This window comes from Rhinoderma darwinii, chromosome 6 (genome assembly GCF_050947455.1).
Source record: "Rhinoderma darwinii isolate aRhiDar2 chromosome 6, aRhiDar2.hap1, whole genome shotgun sequence".
Taxonomy (NCBI): domain Eukaryota; kingdom Metazoa; phylum Chordata; class Amphibia; order Anura; family Rhinodermatidae; genus Rhinoderma; species Rhinoderma darwinii.
The window spans coordinates 55,869,460-55,890,522 of NC_134692.1; the positions used below are offsets into that span (position 1 = coordinate 55,869,460).

General features: G+C 44.5%; 1 protein-coding gene and 1 long non-coding RNA gene across 2 annotated transcripts in view; one reads left to right on the forward strand and one right to left on the reverse strand.

Annotated features, from left to right (window-relative positions):
• The window catches only part of LOC142655527 (aldehyde oxidase 2-like), a 90,860-nt gene that overhangs the window by 52,361 nt on the left and 17,436 nt on the right, over positions 1-21,063 (reverse strand). The window contains exons 6-11 of the mRNA XM_075829786.1: positions 16,469-16,653; positions 13,811-14,006; positions 13,343-13,432; positions 11,300-11,475; positions 8,161-8,266; positions 7,951-8,073 (exon numbers count right to left, since the gene is read on the reverse strand). Coding sequence (XP_075685901.1) covers positions 7,951-8,073; positions 8,161-8,266; positions 11,300-11,475; positions 13,343-13,432; positions 13,811-14,006; positions 16,469-16,653 — 876 coding nt within the window. The remainder of the gene's footprint in view (positions 1-7,950; positions 8,074-8,160; positions 8,267-11,299; positions 11,476-13,342; positions 13,433-13,810; positions 14,007-16,468; positions 16,654-21,063) is intronic.
• The window catches only part of LOC142655528 (uncharacterized), a 10,483-nt gene continuing 3,189 nt past the window's right edge, over positions 13,770-21,063 (forward strand). The window contains exons 1-3 of the long non-coding RNA XR_012849511.1: positions 13,770-14,107; positions 15,998-16,141; positions 17,694-17,811. This is a non-coding gene — a long non-coding RNA (uncharacterized LOC142655528). The remainder of the gene's footprint in view (positions 14,108-15,997; positions 16,142-17,693; positions 17,812-21,063) is intronic.

The following is a 21,063-nucleotide window of genomic DNA, read 5'->3' on the forward strand; positions in this document are numbered from 1 at the left end:
CAAGGAGATTACCCTGTGAGTAGTTGGAGACACCTAGGAGGAATTAAAAAGTGGCATCCATGTTGGAGTATGCCCCAGAAGAGATAAGTGGGGAGATGTCTGTTGCTTGTACTCCTGTATTATTGAGAAGAGACCTGTCAATGGGTGAATTAATGTAAAGCAACTGCAATTATTTTGAGCGGTCCTTAAAGAGACGGTACCCGAATCAAAGACTTGGACTTAGAACTGTGTAAGCGTGTCACTCCGTGGCCTGGTACCGTTCTCTGAGTGTTGTGTGAACAGTACACGACGTGCATGTTGCACGTACGCAGCTGAAGGAGTCGGGATCCGTGAAGGTAGTGGTGTAGCAGCCACCGTGACCCCCGGAGGCGCATAGCATTCCTCCAAAGTGCACCCTACGCGTAGCAGGGAAGGCTGTGGGTAGAGGGTAGCCCCTCAGCGACCCGTAGCGGCTTGTCACTATGGCGCAGCTCGACTTGGTTAGAACTCCTGCAAAGTGGAGAGCCCAATCCCGTTTTAAGACCGCTCGTGTTGTTTGCCACTTGTTTAAATAAAACCCATTTAAACTGCTGCCCTCTGTGATTATTGAAGAACCACCCCTTACACATATAGACTATAACAAACAAATGCTGGGTGTGGAAGAAGATGGCCTGGCAAGGTACAAGCGGGCCATCACCGAAGCAGTGCCGATGGCAGAGTATTTTGTCAGTGGGAGTGGTAGCTCTGGAAAGTGGAAATATGGAGATAGTCATACCAGGTGTGGAAACCAGTGGGTAAATGAGCGGTACTGTGATCAAACCAGGGGAAGCCTCTAGTGGGGCCTCAGGGCCGCCATCAGGGGGGTATTAGGGGTAGTAGTGTAGGGGGCCCGGCCAAACTTAATTGAAAGGGGGGCCCGGCAACTGCCGCGACTTGCCTTTGGTAGAAAAAAACAGGCCCCTGCAATGGGGCCTGTTTTTTTCACCAAAACAATGTCGTGAGCTGCGGGCCCCCCTCTCGTTTAACACCGCCGTGAGCTGCGGGCCCCCCTCTTATCACCGCCGCGAAACACCGCCCGCTTGCGCGCGTACGAGCGCGCGCGCGAACGACCGCGAGCGAGCGCGCGAACGACCGCAAGCGCGCGCGTCCAAGCGCGCCGCCGAGAGGGAGGCGGTGCGCCCGCAACACAAGATCCAGGGGGAAGGACAGGACAGCACAGCACAGCACAGCCACACTGGACAGCGGCGCAGTCTACTTACCTGCTGGCCCGCCTCTGACTCGTCCTCCTCGTCCTCCTCCTCGTCCGACTCCGCCTCCTCCTCCAGAGCGTGGCTGCGTAAGGAGAGGGGGAGGAGTCTAGTTGTTGCGCGGCGGCAGTTCTACGATCCCCGCCATTTTCTGGAGCCTGGAGGTGAAGGTGAAGGATGACATCTGGACCGAAGACATCGCCTGAAGAGGACTGGAGTGGGAGCAGCTCTTCTGACACGGTGAGTAAAGTGTCTCAAAGTGCTGTTTATGTATGGCCCTGTACACACAGAGTATTTTGCAGGCCGAAAAAATCTGCCTCAAAATTCCTTAAAGAATTTTGAGGCAGATTTTGAGGCAGATTTTGACCTGCCCACACTATCTTGGCGCGTTTTTTGCTGCGTTTTTTGCCCGCTGCGATTGAGGACAGCAGACAAACGCAGCAAAAAATGCATTTTCTGCCTCCCATTGATTTCGATGGGAGGTCAGAGGCGGAACCGCGGCAAGAAAGGACGTGCTGCTTTTTCTTTTTTCCGCGACTGGCTCCCATTGATTTCAGATTAAATCAATGGGAGGCAGTTTTGGAAGTTTTTTGGTGCTGATTCTGACGCAGTGTCCGAGTCAATATCAAGGCCCAAAAACTGTGTGAACTGGGCCTTATTGTTAGGGCTTATTCAGACGAACGTGTAATACATCCGTGCAACGCGCGTGATTTTCACGCGCCTCGCACGGACCTGTGTTACTCTATGGGGTCGTGCAGACTGTCAGTGATTTTCACGCAGCGTTTGTTCGTGTGTCCGCTGCGTAAAACTCACGACATGTCCGATATTTGTGCATTGTTCGCGCATCACGCACCCATTGAAGTCAATGGGTGCGTGAAAATCATGCCCAGCACTTCCGCAGCCGTATAAACTATGAATGAAAACAGAAAAGCACCACGTGCTACAAACATACAAACAGAGTGTCATAATGATGGCGGCTGCGCGAAAATCACGCAGCCGCGCATCATACGCTGCTGACACACGGAGCGGTTATGACCTTTTGCATGCACAAAACGCCACGTTTTTGCGCACACAAAAAGCACACGCTCGTGTAAATCGGGCCTCAGGGTAGGAACACACTAGGCATGAACACTGCGGATTTTATGCAACACATTTTATTGTGGAAAATCCGCAGCGTATTACAGTCGCAGCAGAGTGGATGAGATTTAAACAAATCTCATCCACACGCTGCAAAAAAAATGGAACTGCAGTGTGGCTTTTGGCTTTTTAAGCTGCAGCGTGTCAATTTATTCTGTGGAATCGCCGCTGCTCTGTTGCGGTTCTGCCGCAAAAATCACAAAAGAGAAAAAAAAAAGGTACTTTTTTACATTTATAAAAAAGTTTAGACTTGCCCCGGCCGTAGTCCTGGTGACGCGATCCTCTATTCTTAGCGCAGCTCGGCCTCCTGTCATGACGTTTCATCCCATGTGACTGCTGCAGCGGTCACATGGTCTACAGCGTCATCCCAGGAGGCGGGGCTACGTTCAGAAGAGAGAGATGCGTCATCTAAACTACGGCCGGAGCAAGTCTAAACTTTTTTTTCCCTGCAGGATTCCCGCAGCGGACACGCCTCACGAAACCTGCGCCACTATTTGGTGCTGTTTTGCTGGCGGAATTCCCTGCGGCTACCGGGGCGGATAAGCTGTGTAGTTTTACTCAGCATATCCGCCTAGTGTGTCCTTTATGATGTCGCTCCTGGAGCTGCTGCCGGTCTCTAAATAGGCAGTTGGTCCAGTAGAATTTGGAATTATTTTTTTTTGTGAACCAGCTTAAAAAAAACACAAAACTTTTGTGTTAGGGCCTGTTCACATCACCGTTCGCTTCCGCTCCGGGGTTCCGTCTGAGGTTTCTGTCGGGTGAACCCCGCAACGGAAAGTGAAAGTGACAGCACAGCTTCCGTTTCAGTCACCATTGATCTCAATGGTGACGGAAACATCGCTAATGGTTTCCGTTCGTCACCGTTCCGGCAGGTTTTCGGACGGAATCAATAGCGTAGTCGACTGCGCTAATGGTGACGGAAACGGAAGCTTTCACTTTCCGTTGCGGGGTTCACCCGATGGAAACCTCAGACGGAACAGAAGCGAACGGTGATGTGAACAGGCCCTAACAAAAAAGTTTTGTATTTTTTTAAGCTGGTTCACAAAAAAAAATAATTCCAAATTCTACTGGACCAACTGACTATTTAGAGACCGGCAGCAGCTCCAGGAGCGACATCATAAGGGACACACTAGGCGGATATGCTGAGTAAAACTCCACAGCTTATCCGCCCCAGTAGCCGCAGGGAATTCCGCCAGCAAAACCGCACCAAATAGTGGCGCAGGTTTCGTGAGGCGTGTCCGCTGCGGGAATCCTGCAGGGAATCCTGCAGGGAAATAAAAGTTTTGACTTGCCCCGGCCGTAGTTTAGGTGACGCATCTCTCTCTTCTGAACGTAGCCCCGCCTCCTGGGACGACGCTGTAGACCATGTGACCTGCAGCAGTCACATGGGATGAAACGTCATGACAGGAGGCGGGGCTGCGCTAAGAATAGAGGATCGCGTCACCAGGACTACGGCCGGGGCAAGTCTAAAATTTGTATAAATTTAAAAAAGTGCCTTTTTTATTTTTTCTCATTTGTGATTTTTGCGGCAGAAACGCAGCATTTCCGCAACAGAGGAGCAGCGATTCCACAGAATACATTGACATGCTGCGGCTTAAAAAGTCACACTGCAGGTCCATTTTTTTTGCAGCGTGTGGATGAGATTTGTTCAAATCTCATCCACTCTGCTGCGACTGTAATACGCTGCGGATTTTCCACAATAAAACGTGTTGCATAAAAACTGCAACGTTAATGCCTAGTGTGTTCCTACCCTAAGGCCGGATTCACACAAGCGTGTGCTTTTTGTGTGCGCCAAAACGTGGCGTTTTGTGCATGCAAAAGGTCATAACCGCTCCGTGTGTCAGCAGCGTATGATGCGCGGCTGCGTGATTTTCGCGCAGCCGCCATCATTATGACACTCTGTTTGTATGTTTGTAGCACGTGGTGCTTTTCTGTTTTCATTCATAGTTTATACTGCTGCGGAAGTGCTGGGCGTGATTTTCACGCACCCATTGACTTCAATGGGTGCGTGATGCGCGAACAATGCACAAATATCGGACATGTCGTGAGTTTTACGCAGCGGACACACGGACACACGCTGCATGAAAATCACTGACCGTCTGAACGGCCCCATAGAGTAACATAGGTCCGTGCGAGCCACGTGAAAATCACGCGCGTTGCACGGATGTATTACACGTTCGTCTGAATAAGCCCTAACAATTAGGCCCAGTTCACAGAGTTTTTGGCCCTTGATATTGACTCGGACACTGCGTCAGAATCAGCACCAAAAAACTTCCAAAACCGCCTCCCATTGATTTAGTCTGAAATCAATGGGAGCCAGTCGCGGAAAAAAGAAAAAGCAGCACGTCCTTTCTTGCCGCGGTTCTGCCTCTGACCTGCCATCGAAATCAATGGGAGGCAGAAAATGCATTTTTCCCTGCGTTTTTTGTTTGCTGTCATCAATCGCCGCGGGCAAAAAACGCGGCAAGATAGTGTGGGCAGGTCAAAATCTGCCTCAAAATTCGGTGCGCGGTTCCAGGCGGTCGCGGGTGCGCATGCGCAGGAGTATGCGGGTGCGCGCGATCGGTCGCACGGGCGGCAGTGTTTGACGGCCCCCATGCTACCCAGGGCCGCCATCAGGGGGGGTATTATGGGTACTCATGTGAGAGGCCCGGCCAAACCTAATTGAAAGGGGGGCCCGCAGCTCACGACATTCTTTTGGTGAAAAAAACGGGCCCCATTGCAGGGGCCTGTTTTTTTTCTACCAAAGGCAAGTCGCGGCAGTTGCCGGGCCCCCCTTTCAATTAGGTTTGGCCGGGCCTCTCACATCAGTACCCATAATACCCCCCATCATGGCGGCCCTGGGTACCATGATATAGTGCTGGACGGAGTACTGTTAACAGGCGGTGCCACGGTAGGGGGGCCCAGAAAATTTAGCTGTAGGGGGCCCTGAAATTCCTGATGGCGGCCCTGTGGGGCCTAGTAGGGAATAGAGAGATTCCTGAACTGGTGGGCCTGTGAATGCTACAGTGGCAACTGGTTGCCCTGTAGGCCTGAAAACGAGACAACGATTGTAATCCTGGGAAAGACTAGACTACGGCATTGTCCTGGAGATACCAATCCCTTGAAGTGTAGGGTTAGCGCCATTAAGAGACACAGGGCCTTGTAGGTCAGGCCCAGAAAGTGGATCTAATGCGCCTAGAGGATACATGAAGGAAGAGACCAATGTCTGACAAAAAGGCGGTAGAGCTGTAAAGGAGACGTGGAGCTGTGTGAAGTAACTCAGTCTGGGTATGGTTTTTGGAAGACAAGTAGAGACCTGCAAAGACTAGTGTTTATCTTGTTAGAAATTGTAGCAATGTTTAGAGACTGTGCCACTTTAAATGTTGTAACTATTAAACTTGCTGGGCCTCATAAAAAGAAAGTAACGATATGCTTATGTGCCACTGTCATAACAGTTGTGTTTAGTAAAGATAACTTGTTCAACATTCATTTTCTGCTATTGTGTTTTATAGAAGGTGAACCACTCCAGTAACCCCACTTAACATGTTTCTGTAGAATGTGAGTGGAATTTTAAAACCCTATTCTGATATATGGAAAAGTTGTGTGGACATACACTTACAATAATAACGATCTTTTGTGAAGTTGTGCTTACCCAAACCAGAAACAAAAATAAATAAAAGCAACCCAACAGGTGACAGTCAGTTAAAGGGTAACTAAATGTTCAACAAACTTCTGACATGACATACTGACATGTCAGAAGTTTTGATTGGTGGGGGTCCGAGCACTGAGACCGCCACCAATCGCTAAAACGAAGCGACAGCATTGCTTGTGTGAGTGCTCAGCCGCTTTGTTTCTGTTTGGCTTTTTCCAAAAAGCCGATCTATCGGAGTACAGGCGCATAGACTTCCGATTGAGCCCGTACTCCAATACATTAATTTCTGGAAAAGGCTGAACAGAAACGAAGCAGCAGAGCGCTCACATGAGCACTTCTGCCGCTTCATTTAGTAATTGGTGGGGGTCTCAGTGCTCGGACCCCCACCAATCAAACCTTCTGACATGTCAGAAGTTTGTTGAACATAAAGCTACCCTTTAAAATTTGGTTATTCCCAACTCCCTTCTTAATTATTTTTTTTTAGGCAATTCATTTATATATGAAAAAATTGGAATTTGATACCCCTTGTAGTTATTCACATCTCAATACTTCTCACGGCTCCTTCTGTTTTCCCCGCTTCTTGTTCCCAGGAATTTCCCAAAATGTGGACGTGTCGCTCATCCATCTCTCTCCTCGCCACCATCTCTTTACTTTGCATTGCATGCGTCACTATCTAAAGGCTATAGACTCCTTTGAGGGCATCGTTTTTTATTTTATTTTTAATAAATACATTAGTCAGTGTGTTTAGTGTAACTTTGTAATTAGTCCTTATTAAAGGAAAAAAATTATCCAGAACAGCTGTATCTCTCGTTTTACACTGAATTCGTCAGTCCCGCGGACCTGACGGGTTGAGTGTTGGCAGGTCATGGGTGTCTCTGACATCCACCTGTAATTGATCACATCTAAGTTATGAATTTAGACGTGTTCGATTACAGGTGGATCCTGCGTATCACAGATATGCAGGACCCGCCGACACTGAACCTGTCAGGGCCACGGGGCTGACGGATTTAGTGTAAAACGAACGATACACCTGTTCTGTATATGGAATACAGAACAGCTGTATCTCCAAAAGTAAAACATTTTTTTTTTTTATAATACAAAGTTACACTAACCACACTGACTAATCTATTTATTATTAAAAAATAAAAAAATAAAAATGCCCTCAAATGTGGCCATAGAATTTAAAGTGTAGCTAAACGTTTGACAAACGTCTTCGTATCTGTTCGGCTTTTTCCGTAAATAAATGTATCGGAGTACGGACTCAATAGAAAGTCTATGAGCCCGTACTCCGATACACCGGCTTTCCGGAAAAAGACGAGCAGACATGAAGCAGCTGAGCGCTCACACGAGCACTTCAGCTGCTTTGTTCTAGCGATTGGTGGGGGTCTCAGTGCTCGGACACCCACCAATCAAAACTTCTGACAGGTCACTATGACATGTCAGAAGTTTGTCAAATGTTTAGCTACACTTTAAGCCAAATGTGCACAAAAGTTGGCCTGCGCTAATGTCCCCTACAGTGAATGCTTGCTACTAAGTTCCCCCACTGTTTATAGCCGAATACTGGGGGTCCCAGCAACGGAACACCCTTAAATCAGAATGTTATCCTTGAAGGACCCTTTTTAAAGATTTATTCAATTTTGTATTTCCTTTCTAGAGTCTATCAAATACTTCATAAGGCTTTAAAGAGATATTCCCATCTTACACATTTATCGCTTTTGTGCAACCACCTCTTTATTCAAAGTCTATGGGAACAGTAGCAGGAAAAGAATCCGCAAACGGGGGTCAAGGGACCCCTGTTCTTCTGATGTGGGAGGGTCCAAGTTGTAGGACCCACACGAATCATGCATCTATAGCATACTGTGGATGTGCCATAAATATTTAAGATAGGGATACCCCTTTAATATTCTATTCTGTTTTTTAGTGTATTACTCTGATATTGCACAGTATTTTTACCTGAATGGATAGAACAACGGGCTCCAGTTCTTCATATTGTACTCTAACTCGTGATGTTGCCTGATTGGCATGGTTTTGGGTATTTGCTATTACAGCACATATAGCCTGGCCAATGTATTTTACCTGAAAAAGATAAGATTGTATGTGTTCATAGGCATACTATAGCTAGCTCAGTGTGATAATGTGAAAAAAAGAAATTTTTCACTATACCTCAATTTCTTCAAACAAATTTGAGTTGCTTAATCCTGGGACATCCGCCAAGGTTATTATATCAATGACTCCCGGTACTTTTAGTGCCTCTTCTTTATGAATGGATCTGACAACACAGTAAGTAGTAAATAGACAGCATACATACTGTACTAAACAAAGTCAGAGATCTTATTTTTATTTAATTACCAGTCATGCAGAAACGTACATTGATCTGTCTTTATTAGTCAAAGCGTGGCGGACCTGGCCCTTTCCATGTCTTACATGGTCGGCAATTAATTTTAATGTCCCACATGTAACACTACATTTACGCTGTATGGTCAGCTTTAGCTTTCCCTGGTGAGAACAGCTGATTGAATTAGGGCATGGCCCCACGTGGCGGTTTTCTTCCGCAACTGTCCGCATCAAGGCCGCACAGAATCTGCGTTGCAGATTCTGTTGCGGCTCTGCCCAAAATGGGCATTAAATTGATGCGGACTAGCCGTTGCGTATTGAGGTGAAGTACTTTCCCTTCTCTCTATCAGTGCAGGATAGAGAGAAGGGACAGCCCTTTCCCTAGAGAAAGTAAAAGAATTTCATACTTACCGGCCCTTGTCTTGGTGACGCGTCCCTCTTTCAACATCCAGCCCGACCTCCCTGGATGACGCGGCAGTCCATGTGACCGCTGCAGCCTGTGATTGGCTGCAGCCATCACTTAGACTGAAACGTCATCCTGGGAAGCCGGACTGGAGGAAGAAGCAGGGAGTTCTCGGTAAGTATGAACTTCTATTTTTTTTACAGGTTGATGTATATTGTGATTTGGTAGTCACTGTCCAGGGTGCTGAAACAGTTACTGACGATCGCTTAACTCTTTCAGCACCCTGGACAGTGACTATTTACTGACGTCGCCTAGCAACGCTCCCGTAATTACGGGTGTACACACGTAGTCACCCGTAATTATGGGTGCACACATGTAGTCACCCGTAATTACGGGAACCCCATTGACTTCCTCAGTCTGGCTGTAGACCTATAAATACATAGGTCCAACCAGAATGAAGAAATGTCATGTTAGTAAAACCAATACGCTCCGCAGCACACATAACATCTACGTAACATCTGCGGACTTCATTTCGGAACTTAGAATCTCCATTGAAGTCAATGGAGAAATTCCACAATGAGTCTGCAAACAGTCCGCCACACGTCCGCAACAACCATTGTATGCTGCGGACACCAAATTCCGCACCGCAGCCTATGCTCCGCAGCGGAATTGTCCGCAACGTGCAAACTAACCCTACTAAAAAGCTGTGGAAGGCAATGGAGAAACGGGTCCGCTGCGGAGTGTCCGCAGCAGAACTCCAGAGCAATTCCGCCACGTCTGGCCATGCCCTTAGGATTTCTAAAGCTGGAGCTTCAGTAACCATTTATGTTGAGAATGCAGTACAATCTATAGGCATATAGATAGGTTATAGAGAAGGAGGAGCTGAGCAGATTGATATATAGTTTTGTGGGGAAAAAATTCAGTATGCGTGTAATGATGGGGGTAGGGAAACGGACAAGTGAGCCCTAATCTACCCGCCACTCTGTCCCTGCCTACTTGCAACGACCCGCCCTAGGCGACGGGGTACAACTGGGTGGCGGTCCCTACGCTCAGTAAGTGCACGAGACAAACAGACAAGGGTACACAAAGCTAAGGGAAATGGGGCAGTTGCCCACAGCAACACCGTGAGCAACAAGAGTGGTGAACGAGCCGAGTCAAACCAGGAGTGAACGAGCTACCAAACGCAGAGCAGGAGAGTAGTCAGTAAGCCATGGTCAGTATGGAGCAGGATCAAATAGTCAGAAGCTGTAGCTGGGCCAGGAAACCACACGAGAAGAATCACAAGCAAAGGAGGAACAGGAAAGGCAGGTATAAATAGACAGAGGGCGGGAGCTAGCTCCGTCTGGCCAGGCTGCGATAGGCTCTCCCGCTCCTAAGCCTGCCATCCTGAGTGGTGGAAGATGGAGTCAGTCTCAGAGACATAGACTCAGGTGCAGACTGATTACCTATGGGCGTATACACAGAAGTTGTGCCTGGCAGATCCTTTACAATGCGCTTGTATTTTATTAATCTAAAACCCTGCCCTTTCTATGCTTAGGAGTCCAGTGGGCGGTCCTACTCAGTAACTGACACTATATCCCTATGCACTCATACAGGGAAGGCTGTCAATCATTGTGTAGTACAGCCCACTGGATTCCTAATCAAGAGCAGGCATTCAGATAAATAAAATACAGGTTATACTGCATCTTTTCCCACCAAATGATATATCAATCTGCTCAGTTCCTCCTGCTCTATAACATGCTGCCTGTAGGCAAAGAGAGAGGAAAAGATGATCCAGCGCTGATGGTAATTAAAAGGGAAGAGCAATTCCCATGTTTATTGGAGATATCATTAAAATTGAGAAGGAGACGCAGTCTCTAAGCAGGAGTAGTCAGGGTATGTACCCGAGCCTACGTGTTTCGAATGCAGACTGCGTTCTTAGTCATGGCATCAGCGCTGGATCATCTTTTCCTCTCTCTTTGCCATATACACCGCGGGCCATCGCGGGGATCCGAGCGAGACTTCTGGAGACGCAGAACCGGTGAGGTTTCCTCCCTTTCTCTATGCTGCCTGTAGATTGGGCTGCATTTTCAATGTGACAGGTTCCCTTTAATTGCAATTGGATTGTCTAGAGGAGAAGTAGGAGAGAATCAAGCTCCAACCTTGAATTCAGATCTGAAATAAATCACTGTATCTAGCATCTGAGATATGGAGTAAGGTTTTATGAATTGATAAGTCTAAATTTGAGTAGCAGAAAACAGAATGTATGTGAGCAAAGCCGTGGAAGACTGTGCATCATGTCAAAATCCATCAGTCAAGCTTGGCATAGCATCAGTGCATAGGGACATGTAACATCTTGATTCATTTTTGATTAAAGGGATCATCAATGCTGATAAGTGCAAAGACATGATAAGAATGAAAACTGTAATAAATGCTAGGGAGCGGGTACATGAAAAATGTCATACTACGTCTAGTTGTTCAAGGCTTCGGGCTTCCTGAAGCTGAATGTCTATGACTGATGTGAGAAAGGACAGTTTCTTCCGGATTTCCATAGCCCGATTTCATTTTATTGATGTAGAAACTTACATTATTTTAGCATAGTGTCTGCTGCTGGTTACTAATGCTAGAAAAAGTTCTCCATCCACAGCTGATGTGTCTTCTTCATCATTAAACTCTTCCTCTACTATGGTTTGAAGGACATGAGATTTGTGAGAGACTGACTGTTCATTTTCATCCTCATGTAGATGACTAAGCTCTTCATTCTAGGTTGTAAATATAGAATAAAGATGTCATCATTTGTTTCAGCTAGGATACTACATGATTATTATAACTTTGACCATGCATCCCTTTATTTTATTTCTAATTATGATCCTGGATCGCTCTTATTTTGATTTGTCTGTTTTTCTATTGCACTTGCGTTGGGTTGTATTCACACCAAGTTAAACATCTACATTTAGCGCATATTCGTCAATTGTAAACCCCTGATATATGTAACTATATGCCATACAGTTGCATATATCATTGATAGACTGCCATGTATAAAAAAACGGTTGCACTTTTCCATACAGTAGAGAGAGGTATTCCATTGTATACCTGCCCAGCAGATGTCAAAAGAATGTTCTTTTGGTATCCATCAGGTCTATAAGGGTCAATGGACCTGTTCTGCATAAGCGCTGAGAGTATTTCTTGGAACATACGCTACACGTATTCGCAGAATGTGGTGTGAATATACCATTATTATAGAGAGCTCAGGAGTCTTCTTTCAGGTGTGAAGGTGCAGTAGGAACCAGGCATTACAACGCCACTCTGTTACCTAAAATTTAAGGGCTGTAGCCGTATGAGACATGACACCTGTGTGCAGAAAGGACTGTGCGCTGTGTGTGAGCTGTGCTGAGACAATATCCCTGTAGGTATTTGTTAATTATGTTTAATAATAATACAATTAAGTTCTACCTGGATTGTCTGTATGAAGAACGCTAAAACCATTTACCATCCAGGCACTTGCTCTCTAGGTGCTCGCTCACATTCACAGAGCCAGGCATATGCTCGCTCCTGCAGGCACCCAGGGCCAGGTTCTCGTTAACTCATCCATATAGCCGGGGCCAGGCATATGGTTGTTCATCCTCCTAACACATAGAGCCAGATTCTAACTCACTTGTCCATACAGCCGGTGCCTACTTCTTCAGTCATCCAGAGAACTGGGTCCAACTGGGGATCACTTGTCCACATAGCTGAGCCCAGATATTTTGTCACTGGTTCAAACAACCAGGACCAGGTAGACACCCATAGTCAGGTTCTTGCTGACTTATTCAGCAGTTTACAGCAGGTAGCTCTTGCAGAGTACTGACTTGCTGGAAAGTGGTACCTTCTAACTGTGTCACATTGAAACTCCATAAACTCTTCAGTGACTTTTTACTGAACCATTTCACTGCTGTTTGTGGTATGCTTTGCCGTTTGCTTGAATTTATCCGCTTGTTAACAGTGGCTGTGGCGATCAACCAATTTATAATAAAGGAAGGTCACCAATTTTTGCCCATGTAGTGTATCATGTTTAAGAACATACAGTGAAACTCCTCCAAAACACCACCTCTTTTAGAAAACAACCCCTTTATACCAGATTTCCTGTTCCATTGGATACTATATATACTGGCCTTCTACTTTGAGAGGACCACCTCTCTAAAACAGTAGTTCTTAACATCTGAAGTTAAAGGGGTTGTCCCGAATTAGAAACACATGGCTTCTTTCTTCCAGAAACAGCACCCCACCTGTCTATAGGTTGTGTCTGGTACTGCAGTTCAGGTGGATGAAAAGTGAATGAGGCAGTGACCACTTTCCTTTCTACTCCTGGACAACCCCTTTAAGTACCCCTTGATCAAATAAATTGCATCAATATACCCACAAGGCTATACACTTTTACACCTATGAAAAGCACATCATAAGGACAGTATAAGTACCCCCTAGAGACATGGCACGTACCCTTTAGGGCACACATATCACAGATAGAGAACCAGTGCTCTAGAAGACCATCTTTTAATAGAATCGTCGCTGACAATGATTTATAGATAACAATAAAAGTTCAAAGACAAATCATGTTATATACTGTATATATGTATATATCTAACTACATACATGACCAACATGGAAGCCATTTGAAGTCCTCTGATGAAAGCCTTTTAATGAATTCTTGAAATTTGAGGCATATGCCGCATATTGAATGTCCTGTGCAATGGAGATATTTGTCAATGGTTATCAAATAAATACAGTAGGTTTCAAAACATTATTGGAGATTCAGAAACACCGAGTATAAACCACATTCATTAGTTCTACCATAAAACAGAAATTGTCATTGTACTTCCCATCTCACGACCCAATGAGATATCATTTATCTGTATTATACCAGACGTCCATAATAAAGATAAATTAGGCTTGGTTTATGTAACATTTGTGCCCGATATCACAGGTATACTGAAAAAAAAAAAAAAATTCAACTATATACTAAATATGATTATTATTTTTTTATGGATCTATCGAACAAAAAAAAAAAAAGTCTACAGTCAACAGTTGGAGGTGATATCTAGTCTGAAAGAAAAGAAAAACTTTATGACTCACATCATTATGTGGAAAGTGGATTGTCTTCTTCAACTCCTTTAACACTTGAAGGTAGAACTTGAAAAAAAAGCTAATAGTCAGCGTTCTCTCGTTCTCCATCATCCCAATAAGAGCGGATTCTTGTACTGGGATCTCTTCCAGGAATAATTTACATGCTTCATCAAGCATTGACTCATTCCAGCGCCTGTGGTAGAGAAGGTCTCCGTCAGCTGGAACACATCTGTACTGCTGCAGGTGCTATTACCTTATATACTATTACACCTGAATAACTTTAAATAATATAAGGTATGTATGGTATTTTTAACTTAAAATACAAGATATTAAACATATATTAAAATGCAATGAATAGACTATGTTTTTACAGTAGAGTTTTATTCGCAGCAAACCTCCTGCATATCTTCGTTCTAATTTTTTTTTCTTACAATTTTTTTGTATGGATAAATATTTTATTTTTTGTTATTAAAAAACAGCTTCACAGGACTTCACTACACTCATCATCTAATCCTGTTATTGATAAACACCAAACGTTTAGGGCATGGCCAGACGTGGCGTATTTCTGCCGACACTGTCCGCATCAATGCCGCACATAATCTGCGTTGCAGATTCTGTTGCGCCTTTGCCTAAAATGTGCAGTAAATTGATGCGGATTAGCCGTTGCGTATTTCGGTGAAGAGTACTTCCTGCTGTCTTTTAAAACATTTCATCTCAGTCTGGCTATAGACCTCGAAACACATAGGTCCAGCCAGAATGAAGAAATATCCTGTTTGTAAAACCAATACGCAAAGCAACACACATAACATCTGCGGATTTCATTGCGGAATTTTGAATCTCCTTTGAAGTCAATGGAGAAATTGCGCAATAAGTCCGCAACAAGTTCGCTACACGTCCGCAACAGCCAGTGTATGCTGCGGACACCAAATTCCGCACCGCAGCTTATGGTCCGCAACGGAGTTTTCCGCCACGTATGTACGAACCTAACTAAAAAGGTGTGGAAACCAATGGAGAAAATGTCCGCTGCGTATTTCCGCAGCGGACTGGCCACAGCGGAATTCCAGAGCAATTCTGCCACGTCTGGCCATGCCCTTACCCTTTAATATTAAGAAAGTGTAGGTCTGTTTGCTGTCGTATCCTTCCTTTTGTGTGCTATGTTTTATACAGGATTCAAGTTTCAGAATTAGAAATCATTTAGGCTGGGTTCACACGTGGCGGAATTTCACTTAAATTCCGCTGCGGACACTCCGCAGCGTTAATCCGCAGCGGAGCCGTTTCTCCATTGACTTCCACTTTAATTTAGCAGTGTTCGTTTAGACGATGCGTAAAATTCCGCTGCGGAGCATAGGCTGCGGAGCGGAATTTGGTGTCCGCAGCATGCTCTGTCTGTTGCGGAGCAGTGGCGGACTGGTTGCGGACTCATGGCGGAATTTCTCCATTGACTTCAATGGAGATTCTAATTTCCGCAATGAAGTCCGCAGCTGTCATGTGTGCTGCGGATGCGTTTTGCTTTTTTAACTTGACATTTCTTCATTCTGGCTGGACCTATGTATTTCTAGGTCTACAGCCAGACTGAGGAAGTCAATGGGGCTCCCGTAATGACGGGAGCGTTGCTAGGAGACGTCAGTAAATAGTCACTGTCCAGGGTGCTGAAAGAGTTAAGCGATCGGCAGTAACTGTTTCTGCACCCGGGACAGTGACTACCGATCCCAATATACAGCAACCTGTCAAAAAAAATAGAAGTTCATACTTACCGAGAACTCCCTGCTTCTGTCTCCAGTCCGGCCTCCCAGGATGACGTTTCAGTCTAAGTGACGGCTGCAGCCAATCACAGGCCAATCACAGGCTGCAGCGGTCACATGGACTGCCGCGTCATCCAGGGAGGTCGGGCTGGATGCCGAAGGAGGGACGCTTCACCAAGACAACGGCCGGTAAGTATGAATTTCTTTGACTTTCACAAGGGAAAGTGCTGTCCCTTCTCTCTATCCTGCACTGATAGGGAGAAGGGAAGTACTTTTACCGCAGTCCGCAGCAGCTAGTCCGTATCAATTTACTGCACATTTTGTGCAGATCCGCAGCAGAATCTGCAACGCAGATTCTGTGCGGCATTGATGCGGACAGTTGCGGAGGAAATCCGCCACGTGTGAACATACCCTTAAAATATTTGCACTGCTTATTTTACAGCCAAAATTCAGAAGGAAATTCAGCAAACACAGTTGTCAAGGGACAGTCACAAAGTCAGAGACGGGTGGAGTCGAGAGCACAACTTTCACTACGGAGTAAATATAGACTAGTGAGGAGCAGACAGCGGGACACATCAGGCAGAAGGTATGATGACAGGAAAGAAGCAAGAGTCAATGGCAGACAGATTTCAGAATTTTCAGTGGACATCGCTACATTTTACAGTCTATTGATTCCGTCAAAAAACTGAACCCTTTCACAACGGTGACAAACGGAAACCATTAGCAAAGTATCCGTCACCATTGAGATCAATGGTGATGCAAACGGAAGCTAAGGTTTCCGTTTGCCTTTCCGTTGAGGGTTTCTCCCGACGGAAAGCTCAGACTGAACCCCTCAACGGAAAGACAACGTACCCTTAACTAGACACCAGGGAGCCATTCTGAACAATGCTACTACAAGTGTGGTGATACATACCTGCCAACAAGTAATTCACTGACACATTTTGCAAAAATACAGGCTGATTCTGACCCTCCATAATAAATATTCATGGACATAATTAAGTCTGTGCCTTCTTTCAAAATGACCTTCATGGCAGCAATGTCAACCGGAGCTGTAGTTCCCCACCTCTGCAGCTGCCTGAATGCAGACACAAATTCACCCTGAAAGTATGTAACTCAATAGTGTAAGATCAGAGAAGTATTAGGTCTGTATAGGGTTTTAACCTCTAAATGTAATCATTCACTGACAACAATAAGAGATCTTGAAAATAACAAAGAATTGAAACACATGTTACATAGATTTTCATTCCATAATGAGTCTAAAGGGGTTGACAACAACCTCTTTCCATATGAGAGTTCATATGGACGTCATAGAGGGGGATATTCTGCTCCGAACCCCCTTCTATTAGACAGAGCGCAGAGCCCTTTACAAAGAGTGGTTTTCACTGTGGCGGACCAACGTTGACTTATGTACTGGGACCATCTATGATTTATGATGTCATTTGTTCTTTTCTATAGTTGACTTAATTATTTTGTCAGTAACCCATTATCCATAAAATTAAAAGAAGCTGCTATTTTAGGCAAATAAAAAAAAAACAAGCAAAGGAAATAAAGTCATCAGTTGGGGGACAAATACATATGCCAAAAGAAAGTGCACCATTAAATACAAGTCCTGGAATACTTCTGTTCACATTATATGAACATATCCATAGGTGCTATCACTACTTCATGAGAATTAATATCCCATGTATGTAGTTTTCCCAACCACAATGAGGAGATTGAATAGGTCAAGACTGTCCTTTATGATCTTTGTTATATGAAAGGTTATCAAACAATATATTCATGATGAATTCAAGAAGAAGTTTACATAGCTCTGTGAGACCAAAGTTTGCCATTAAGTGAATGCAATAGGCTGAGAAAATCCATCTACAAATTTGCTACTCCTGTAAGGTGTGTCTGGTTAGAAAATTAATAATTGTATCCTAGTCAATGGACTTTAAATTATTACGGTAAAAAGATTTGACTTTACTTATAAATACAAACACGTAAAAGAAAATTATTAGTTCTATGGAAGTGTTCAATGTAAAGGCTCATGCCTTACCGCAAAGTGTAATACCGCAACCAGAGACTTCTATGTACCTCCAAATGACTGTGATTTCACCTGGTGGCGTATAAAGTTTTTTCCCATTGGATTATTACAGAATCGGACAGGAAAAAAAACCTGTGTTATTCTCCATTGGACGACTTATTACAGAGATATTCTCCATCAATGATTCTAGGGGAGAATAACCCAGTAACGCAGCGCCATATGGAGGCACGGTAAGTCAGCATGAAGTGTGCCTATGGCTATGTAGTATGGAGCTGCATGGAATTTGTATGCCTCCATAAAGCCTTCTGCACACAGCTCTGCCATTTGTATGAGGCCCAAGGCCAGGGCTATGCTGAGAATTTTTGTAGTGCTACTGATTGATTTTAACTATTGAGTGACAGCTGCGGGTACGCAAGGTTACATGCAACTCAATGTATTTAATAGGACTGCATCTGTAGCGCAATAGTTAAAATCAATCAGAAGCACTACAAAAAGTCTCAGTGTAGCCCTGGCCTAAGGCACTGTTTACACTTTGCAGTTTGTGTTACAGGCTTCCATGCATTTTTTAAAAAGAGTATTCCCATCTTAGAAATTTATGGTATAGGATGTTATCGAGAGAAAATGACCCTGAATCTCAGATCCTGATATTGCCAAAACATCCTCAGAAAATTATTTTATTTGGGTTATACTATTGATGGCCTTTCTACTTTTAGATTTCTTCCAAGAAGGAACAAGTATATTTAATCTTGCCTAGTGTGGTATATCCTTTTCTATATCCTAATATGGTATACAAATAACCATCATATAGTGCCTAGTCATATAGTATGATGCACGAGTAACATCAAATAATGCTTCCATGATGTTGCCAATAATAGCAAATATTATACTGAACAGTGCCATAAGTGAAAGTGCCACACAAATACCACAGTATAGTGCTCCAGTAATACCAACAGTGACCAAATAAGTGATCAATAAAGTAATCTATTAACAGTGCTATACAATGTCTAGAACATGCTGTTATACCATAAATATTGAGATTCATGGTAGTCAATAGCCTTAGGTGCTTTGTCACAAATCGCCAATAATGAGTTCCATTATGGCAATGTCACAATAGTGAGTGTCTTTCTTACTAGCGACGGTTCAATAGTGATGATGTCACAATAGTGTTTATCTTTATTCCTAGGTCAAGTTCCACAGTGATGATATCAGTATATAGATTATTTTTAGTCCATTATGTCAATATCACAGTAGAGTTTGTCTTTTGCTGTGTTATATTGTGATTATATCCCAATAGTGTTTATCTATAGACAGAGTTTCATGGTAACGATGGTAATAGTGTTTATCTTTATTCCTAGGTCAAGTTCCACGGTGATGATATCAGTATATAGATTATGTTTAGGCCATTATGTAAATATCACAGTAGAGTTTGTCTTTTGCTGTGTTACAGTGTTTGTCATTATTCATTGGTTGTGTTCTATTGTCAGGGAGCTTAAAGTGGCCCAGAAAAAAAATCTAAATGTGGCCCCATGTTGTGGGTGGGGCCAGCACAAGTAGGCAGAGTCAGCAAACCATTAGCTGTAGCCACATTGGTTGATAGATGTAATAATGCAGTCTTATTATTATTGTCAGCATTGGGCTGTGTTCACATCTGCATTGGACGCTCTTGGGTGGCTTTCACACCACAGTATTTCTATTAATATAACGTATGTGCTGATAAAGCTCCCAGGAGAGTCAATAAATGGTTTAAAAAACGAATGTCTCTGCTATCCGTCCTCCATAGGCGCCCATGTTAAAAAAAAAAAAGGAGATTTGTATGCATGGAATAGCGCAGCCTTCAAAGCTATTCCATGCAGCAAAACAAAGCTTTTTTAGCCTCCGTTGGGTGTATGGGGGTCTTTGGATCCATTTATCGTATGCGTCAGGAACTTTCCTGCCATATACAGTAAACTGATAGAAATACCTTGGTGTAAAAGACGCCTTAGAAGCTTCTACTGCAGGTAAAAAACATAGTGACCAAAATAGTGCAGCATGCTGCACTATATTGGCTGGTAAAATGCTGGGCAGCAAGTGGTACTGGTACTATGGGGAACAAAAAGTAGCAGGGGGGGTCTCATGGGATGCAGGGGACACTGAAGAGGATTTTCAACCTTTATTTGAGGTGAGCGGGACAGATGGTGGCAGAGGCTCTGTGGGAGGAGGGGGATAGGGGCATAGAATGATGCAGGGGTTAAGAGGGGGGCAGGGTGAGATTGAGCCTGGATTCACACGAGCATGTTACGTCCGTAAAGGACGGAACGTATTTCGGCCGCAAGTCCCGGACCGAACACACTGCAGGGAGCCGGGCTCCTAGCATCATAGTTATGTACGATGCTAGGAGTCCCTGCCTCTCCGTGGAACTACTGTCCCATACTGAAAACATGATTACAGTACGGGGCAGTTGTCCCGCAGCGAGGCAGGGACTCATAGCATCGTACATAACTATGATGCTAGGAGCCCGACTCCCTGCAGTGTGTTCGGTCCGGGACTTGCGGGCGAAATACGTTCCATCCATTACGGACGTAACATGCTCGTGTGAATCCAGCCTGAAAGTGAAAGCTGAGCCGTATTTAGAGTTGATGCTGCCCTAAGTACTTTTAGTGTTAACGCCCCCTATAACTTGTGAAGTTACGGAAACAGCGTAGCTCGCTGACATTGCGGCTCCAGTGCTGGACCCAGGAAACGTAAGTGTAATAATTGCTTTGCTTTTTTATGTGTTACTAATTATTTATTTTTTTGTGTTTTTTTACAGGTTCGGATGTTGGACTACTTCGGATTCGAGGACTACTTCGGAATTGAGGACTACTTCAATGATGGAGTTTTTTTTATTCTCAATAAAACGGTTAATGGGTTGTGTGGGGGTTTTTGATTTCAATAAAATATATATTTTTTCAATTTCAGTTTTTTTTAACTTTAATACTACTGCCTTAGTAATGTCCACTGGCTTATTGACTGGGTCCATTACTAAGGCGGGCTTAGTGTTCACTAGGGAAAAGACTAACACCCCCATTATTACTCCGATACCCACCACCACTAGGGGTACCGGGAAGAACCGGGTATGATCCAGTACCCGACCATCTGTAGCGACGGTCGGGTACTGGGGCGGCAGCAGGCTGGTATTATTAGGTTGGGAAAGCCCAAAAACTGTGGCCCTTCCCACCCTGGTAATTCTAGGCTGCTACTGCTGTGTTGTATCTGGCTGTTTATGAAAAATGGGGGGGGAACCCACATCGGTTTCTTCTGATTTGAATTATTATTATTTTTTTTTAAATGACGTGGGCTCCCCCCTATTTTTCATAACCAGCCAGATGCAACATAGCAGCAGCAGGCTAGCAATACCAGGATGGGAAAGGCCATGGTTTTTGAGCTTTCCCAGCCTAAAAATACCAGCTTGCGGCCGCCCCATTACCCGACCATCACAACAGATGGTCGGTTACTAGATTGTA